Source organism: Marmota marmota, unplaced genomic scaffold, assembly GCF_001458135.2.
Source record: "Marmota marmota marmota unplaced genomic scaffold, marMar, whole genome shotgun sequence".
NCBI lineage: Eukaryota > Metazoa > Chordata > Mammalia > Rodentia > Sciuridae > Marmota > Marmota marmota.
The window spans coordinates 26,665,195-26,673,011 of NW_026000026.1; the positions used below are offsets into that span (position 1 = coordinate 26,665,195).

Consider the following 7,817-nt stretch of genomic DNA (forward strand, 5'->3'; position numbering starts at 1 on the left):
GCTGTGCTCCAGGACGGCCAGGGCGCCGCCGTGGCTGCCCAGCAGGCGCCGCAGCTGCTCCTTCTCCTCGCGGAGGCTGGCCAGGTCCTCCTGCTGCTGCGTCTCCAGGGCCTGCAACCGCGTCTCCAGCGCGCTGCGGAGCGGGGCGCACGGGGTGAGCCCGTCGTCCGCAGAGCACGCACAGAAGGCTTGAGGGGAGGCTCAGAGAAGGAGCGTCCGGTTCTGGGTTACACTGCCCCGCAGTCCGTGCCCACGTGCCCACGTAGCCCAGACGGAGGAAGGGAGGAAGGAGAGACCCGGCCCCGGAGTAGTATGGTTTGGGATCCAGAAAAGGAAAGAGATCTGAGGTGGGGGGGGGGGGCACAGCAGCAATCAGACAGTCATTATTAAATCCCAAATATGCTCGTCCTCTGACTCCACAGTCCAGTCTCAGGAGATAGCCTCCAGGGAGCATGGGCCAGGATGCCTTGGGAGATTGCTAGTAAAAGAGAAAAGAAGTGGCTTAGGGCCTCGCTAAGTTGCGGAGGCTGGCTTTGAAATCGCGATCCTCCTGCCTCAGCCTCCTGAGTCTCGGGGATTACAGGTGTGTGTATCACTGCGCCTAGCCATTGCCTCTAGTTCTAACCACCTCTAGTTCTAACCACGTGTTGGATGGTATAAAAAAGAACAAAGGTATTCGTGGAAATATAGAGAGATACTGGTGAACATATGGGGGAAAGAGTGGAAAGACCCTGGCGGATACCCGATAACGAGAGAATGGGAAAGAATGTCCCCACCCTGCTGACTTCTGCAAGGGTGGGCAGGGCTGACTTTCATTTTTATTTTTATTATTATTCTTTGAGTGGTGCTGGGGATCAAACCTCAGACCTCTTGCATGCTAGGAAAGGACTGCACCACTCAGCCACAACCCCAGCCCTTCACTTTTATGTTATTACAGGTCTCTGTTATTAGAACAAGCACAAAGTTATGGGTTAAAAAACAAAGAGGCATTTTTTTTTTTTTTTAAAGAAAGCTTTCAACTCAGCTCTTCCCCTTTTGGCATTTCATCCTCCAGATTTACTCCCATCTGAGTGAAATGAGATATGGAAGTGTTAGTCACCCTATCACTGGTTGGATCAACAGACTGGAAACAGAAACAACCTCAGTGTCCATTAATTGGGGACGGAGGAAAATAAATACTTTGGAACATTGGGAAGTTGGAGAAAAGAACCAGCAAACATGTCATGCAGTTGTAGAGCCATTTCCAAGGAACTGGGAAAAAATAGGGTGGGATGTGGAGTGTGCTTTAGTGGGGCTTAAAAAGGGGGGGGGGAGAGGCTTGTGCACATTTGCATGTTCATAAGAAGCCCTGGAATAGCCTCCACCAGGACAGAGACTCCTTCATTTATGAATCCACAGGGTCCTACATGCCTGCACAAGGAGGGCTCAAAAAGTACTTGTTGTTACTCCCTGTGGCTCTGGAGGCTGAGGCAGGAGGATTGTGAGTTCAAAGCCAGCCTCAGCAAAAGCAAGGTACTAAGCAACTCAGTGAGACCGTGTTTCTAAATAAAATACAAAATAGGGCTGGGGTATGGCTCAGTGGTCAAGTGCCCCTGAGTTCAATCCTTGGTACAAAAAAAAAAAAAAAAAAAAAACTTGTTGACCAAAAGCAGGGGAGGACTTATAAGAAGCGAGGGATGGGCAGGTGGTCACTGGCTTTAGTGGGTTTGTGGCTGAGGGAGGGGACATTTGACTCTATATCCAGTTGTCCTGACCCATTCTACAGACAGAAATAAGTTCAGCCAGGGCAGAAGGAATTTCCTCAGGCCCCAAATTATGCTACAGGAAGTGAGAATTTGGGTGCTGAAGCTCTAGGATTCTCGCTGTCTTTGTGGATCAAGGCTCATCGATAACATTCTCTGTCTGCACTGATTCTCAGGCACCTGATAACGAGTCCAGAGTAACTGAAAATGTCCCGGTTCTTGCCACCTAGACCTTGGGGTGGGGGAATAGCTATAAGAACCGCCATTAACTGTACCCAGATCAGAGGGGGTGGATGATCTTGTGATGTGATGTGTCCTGGCCAGCACTCGGCAACATCTGGCCCCTTGGAGAGGTCGATGCCTTGCTCAGTGAGTAGATTGGCCCTCCTGAGAACTCTGACCTTGGCAGTTTTTTCTCCACTTAACTCCAAACCAAGATAAAATCAGGCCTCAGAAGTCAGATCCCTCTGCTTTATCTATAACCTGTGTCTATTTTTACCTTTGTAATTTAAAGGGTGTGCCCTTGAAGCATATTTGCATATAATGCAAGAACTCTCTGATATTGCAGACAAGAAATTGCTCACTGGTCTCTTCAGGGAAGGTGATCAGATGGATGGAATTAGATGTATTTATTTACAAATAAGAGAAGCCAGAGCTGGGGTAGTGGTGCACATTTGTCGCCCCAGCCATCTGGGAGGCTAAGGCAGGAGGATGGCAAGTTCCAAGCCAGCCTCCACAATTCAGCAAGACCTGGTCTCAAAATAAAAACTAGAAAGGGCTGGAGCTGCAGCTCAGTGGTAAAGCATCCCTGGGTCCAAGTTCTAGAACCAAAACAAACAACAACAACAACAAAACCAATAGGTAAAGCTAATTAAAAATTACCAGGTGGGTTGTAGAGTACGTAGATTTCATCTCAATAAAGCAGTTAAAATTTATAAAGTAAAGACAGGGAAAGGGAAGAATGAAAGACAATGAAAGATTGAAGGGAAGAAAGGAGGAAAAGTATCAAGGCGACCAAACCCTGAACACGCCTCTTCTCTGCCCACACAATGCAGGGGAGCCTGGCCCAGGGCCGCCTGGACCCAGCCCTGGGCCTCAGCCCTGTCCAGGACCCAGCCCCTGCCCTCCCTCCCTCCCAGTTAGCCTAGGCTCCATGCTCCGTGAGGGTCCAGACCCAGCCTGGCTCTGTGCCCACCCCTGGTCCCCAGCTCGAGAGCCCACCCGCCTGTCCAGCGCCCACCTGCTGCGGCCCTGCAGCCGGTGCAGCTCGTTGCTCTGCTGCAGCAGCTGCTTCTCCAGCTCGTCGGTGGACAGCGAGGTCTCCATCATCTGGACCTCCATGCGCGACGTCTCGTTCAGGACCTAACCCAGCCAGGAGCGGGTGGGACGGGGCTGGGTGAGCCCTAGGGAGCCCTGCCCAGCCCCCACCTGCAGGCCCTGGGCCTGCCACTCGGGAAACATGCGGACCCACCGACACCCACAGGTCACTCACACCTGCGGCCATGTGACCTCACTCGCTCATGGCCCTACGGACTGTCCTCTGGCTGTTCAGGCCCCAGAAGAGGTATCCTTGACCCCCGCAGCCAGTCCTCCAGCAAGTGCTGACAGCCCCACGGTTTCCCTCCACCAACTGCTATGGCCTCCGTCTCTGTCATCTCTTGTCCAGTGTCTTATACTAGCCTCCTTAAAGGGTTCCCCGGTCCCACCTTTGTCCCCTACTATCTATTTCCTACTGAGCAGCCTGATGCAGGCTTTCAAAATACAGCCTCTACTCCAAAGCCTTCTGTGACTCTCATTTAGGGAAACAGAAAAGCCAGGTCCTTGCCCCGCCAGCCAGGCCCCAGGCCACATGCCACATGACTTGTCTTCCTCTGTCATGTTTCTGCTCCTCCTCTGCCTCTCTCCCCCAGTCACTCCACCACACTGGGTTCCTGGTTGTTCCTGGAGCTGCCAGCACAGTCCCACCCCTGGGCCTTTGCACATGCCGTTCTCCCTGTCTGGCGCGCTCTCCCCAATGAGTAAGCCTGCCTGTTCTGCTCACTGCTGTAAACTGGGGCCAGGCATCTTGAGTGGTGCCTGGTGTTCAGTGGGGGCTCAGCCAACACGTGCCCATCTGCTGCTCATTCCATCAACCTCTTGTCTCTCTCTCTCTCCATCCCTCTCTGCTGCTGTGCCACTCAGAGGGTCCTCCGCACCAAGCTCTCAGGGATTCTTCCTCTCCTGTGTGAGCCCCCAGGACAGGGGTGTGCTGCACCACCCCTCCCCAGGGCCCAGTGCAGACCCGGCACTGCCCAGTGTCTGCCCACCCCTTTGGGCCTGGAGGGTGACAATTTTAGGACAGGGTTTACTAGGGAGAAGATACCAGGGGCTAGAGGCCCAGGAGAGACCTGACCTCACCCAGAGACAGAGGTCAAGACAAGATGGCCTGGGCTTGCTTGTTCCCCCCACCCGCCCGTTACCTTGGCTTCCACGTTGGAGGTGCGGGCCACGGTCTCGTTCAGGAGGTCGGAGCCCAGCTCCAACATGGCGGCCGTTTGGTTCTGGACCATGTGCTGCTGGGCCCGCGCCAGCTTTGACCTCAGATTCATCTGGATGTACCTCTCTAGCTGCGGGGAGACCATGGACAGGGGTCATGGGGAGGACTGGGGGAGCCTCCTGTCTCCTGTCCCTCCCACAAGTCTCCATGACGGGCTCAGCTTGTGCCAGGTCACCCAGACTGTCCCCTGAGTTTCCTCCCGGCCCCTGCACCTCTAGTCTCATCACATACGTGTCCATCCTCTGCCGGGCAGCCCGAGGGATCCCATTCAACCCAAGTCAAGCCACGCCCTTCCTGCGCTCAGTACCATCTCAGGGTTCCTATCTTGATACAGGAAAGACCAAAGTCCTCATCAAGACGGCATTTTCCTCTGTAACCAGTCTGGTCCCCTGTCTCCCTTTCCCCCTCCCTCCCTCCCGTTGCTCCAGATGCATGGCCTCTGTGACATCCCTCCAATGCAAGCATATGCCAACCTCAGGGCCTCTGCACACCCAGTTCCCTCTGTGTTCCTTCTAGAACCTCCCCCAGTCCTGTCCCCATCCACGTGGCTCACTCCCCCACATCATTTCAGGTCTCTTCATACACTTATCTCCCCTGACTCTATACTCTTATCTGCCCAATGTCAGCTTCATGAATCAAGGGACCTGGCCTTGCTCGCCACTTTATCTCCATGTCTGGCATGATGCTGGCTGCACGGTGGGTCCGCTGCACATCTATGCTTAATGATGGACAGGGGGAGCTGCGAGGGTCAGAGGGCAGCGCCCATTTCGTGCCCTTTCCCCAGCTTCCCAGGGGAGGACAGGCCAGCAGGGGTGGGCCACATCCTGCCCTTGCACAGTCTCACAGCTCCATTTGCCAGCTGTGCCTCCACCTCTGGCCTCCGGTGTGCCAAACAGGGCCGACTGCGGTCTCCGAGGGCCCCACGCTGCCCTCGCCAGCTTCACTTCTTTGACAGAACTGACTGCAATTTCCCGGCCTGGCGGGAGACCAGAACCAAGTCGGAAAGGTGGACAGTGTGATCTGGGGCTCCATGCTGCGGGCAGAGCACCGGTCTGTCCTCCGCATGCTGCACACATGCTGGCCTCTGGCCTGTTGAGAGCCACAGCCGAAGTGGCCCCAGCAAACTTCCAGCTGATTGGCTCCTCTGCGGTGACGCTCATTGGGCTGTTTCCCTGCCCTTTCAGACCATGGAGCTTCTCATTGGGGGACTCTTTTGGCTCCGCCCACACGACCCAGCCAATGGGCCTCAAGAGCGGGAGGAGTGGGGGTTGAGAGGCTCCCCAGAAGCCAGAGGTGGCAGTTGGGCTCTGAGGGAATTCCTGAAGAGCTCCTGTGGTGCGTCCTATGTGTTCTAAAAATAAAGTTAGTTTCTGCTTCACAAGTGGCTGGTGAATTGTGCCCAGCCAGACTGCGGCATTTGGTGGGCCACACGGGAACGACTGAGGGTAAGTGATAAGGTAAACTGCTCACCCCTGAGGGCAGGGCGAGAGGCTGGGTAGCCATTTTAAGATTCTTCTTTCCTTTTGTTTCGCTTTTGTTTTAAGTTGCCTGTCCCTGGAGATGAGTGAGACCGAAGAAAAACCGCTCACATCTGAGGAAAAACTATTTACGTCTGAGGAACAGATAGGGAGAAAGGACGGATTGACATATCAGGAGGATAGAAAGGCTGATATAATGAATTTTTGTTCCATTTTTGTTTCATTCTGTTTCAGTTTTGTTTTGTGTTATCTTAGTGGGTTGTGTTATCTTTATAGTAGAAATATGGGATCAGAAATTAGTAAAAAAACAAACCGAAAGAGTGTTAAGTAAATTGTTAGAGGAAGGAGGCATCTCAGTAAAACCAAGAACAGTTAGGGCATACGTTGATACAATACAAAAATGTAGCCCATGACTTTTTAAGGAGGAGTTGTTGAATATATCACAATGGAACCATCATGGTGAAGATTTAAGGGAGAGGGAAAAGAAAAACCCAGGAACTCTGCCAGTTGGCACATTGCCATTGTGGATGATGATACGATTTTGTTTGCCTAGTGCAACGCCTTCAGTTCAGACTATGGTAGAAGACATGTTAGATCAAGTAAAAGAGAAGGTCTCTCGAGCTAGTCAGACAGAGGAAGAAAATTTAAAGGAGGAAAAGCCATCAGGGGAGAAGTTACAACAGGAGGCTGTTACTAACACCTTTCTATCACCAGAGGGCGTAAGTGTCCAACCAACAGCTCCACCTCCATATGCTGGGAGGCCCCCAACCCCTGTAGTTGATAGATGGGATCCTGAGACAGGACCTCAAAGAGGGTACTCTGTTATCAAAAAACAGACAAGGACCAGGTGTTTACCCACGATATCATGGAGAAAGGCATCGGGCTCCACTGCCAAAAAACGGACAGGGGGGCCCAATGCTCTGGGGCTCACGACCACAAATATACGGGGCACTGGAGGAACCCAGCAACACCATCAGGGTAGTGCCCAGGACACATTATCCATTAGATACCTCACTAGACAAACCAGAGGAAGCGCAGGGTTGGACATCTGCACCTCTGCCAGAACAGTACTAACTCCAGAGATGGGAGTTCAAATCATTCCCACAGGAGTAAAAGGACCTCTTCCCCAAGGAACAGTAGACTTGTTATTGGGATGCAGTTCTACTACACTAAAAAGGACTTATGACAAGTCCTGGGGTAATTGATCCTGATTATGAAGGTGAAATAAAAATTATAGCCAGTTCTCTAAGGGATATATCAGTAATTTCACCAGGAGATAGAATAGCACAGTTATTAATAATACCCAGCCTACATGATAAATTTTCCAGTCATACTGTAGAAAGAGGTTCCAGGGGATTAGGCTCCACAGGTGTAGATTGGGTTATGCTTTCTTTAAATTTAGATTCTCGCCCCTGCTAAAACTAAATATTCAAGGACATGAATTTAATGGGCTACTGGATACAGGTGCAGACCTTAGCATCATATCTCATCAAGAATGGCCAAAACATTGACCATTACAACAAGCCACTCAAATGCTTCGAGGCCTAGGAGTGGCAACTAATCCCCATAGAAGTGCGATGGTATTAGATTGGAAGGATTTTAAAGGATGTAAGGGAACTATACAGCCATATGTATTGGATCATCTTCCTATAAATTTATGGGAACGAGATGTCCTAGATCAGTTAGGACTAGCATTAACAAATAACATCAATTCAAATGCGTCACTATTATGGCTAGACAAGGTTTTAGGAAAGAAAAAAGATTAGGAGAACAAGAACAAGGTATAGCAGCACCAATTCAAATAGATCAAGGAACAGACAGACATGGATTGGGTTTTCGGGAGGGGTCACTGAGACAATAAAAAATTACTTGGAAATCAGAAAGACCAGTATGGGTTCCTCAGTGGCCCCTGACTAAAGAAAAGATACAAGCAGCCCATGACCTGGTCAAACAACAATTAGCAGAGGGACATATACAACCTTCCGTATCTCCCCATAATACTCCCATTTTTGTCATCAAAAAGAAATCTGGTAAATGGAGATTATTGCAAGATTTAAGAGC

General features: G+C 51.2%; 1 protein-coding gene across 1 annotated transcript in view; it reads right to left on the reverse strand.

Annotated features, from left to right (window-relative positions):
- Positions 1-5,455, reverse strand: part of Angpt4 (angiopoietin 4) — a 17,847-nt gene extending 12,392 nt beyond the window's left edge. The window contains exons 1-3 of the mRNA XM_015486191.2: positions 4,202-5,455; positions 2,983-3,104; positions 3-133 (exon numbers count right to left, since the gene is read on the reverse strand). Of these exons, the coding sequence (XP_015341677.2) occupies positions 3-133; positions 2,983-3,104; positions 4,202-4,363 (415 nt within the window). The 5' untranslated portion in view covers positions 4,364-5,455. The remainder of the gene's footprint in view (positions 1-2; positions 134-2,982; positions 3,105-4,201) is intronic.
- Between the last annotated feature and the right edge of the window lie 2,362 nt (positions 5,456-7,817).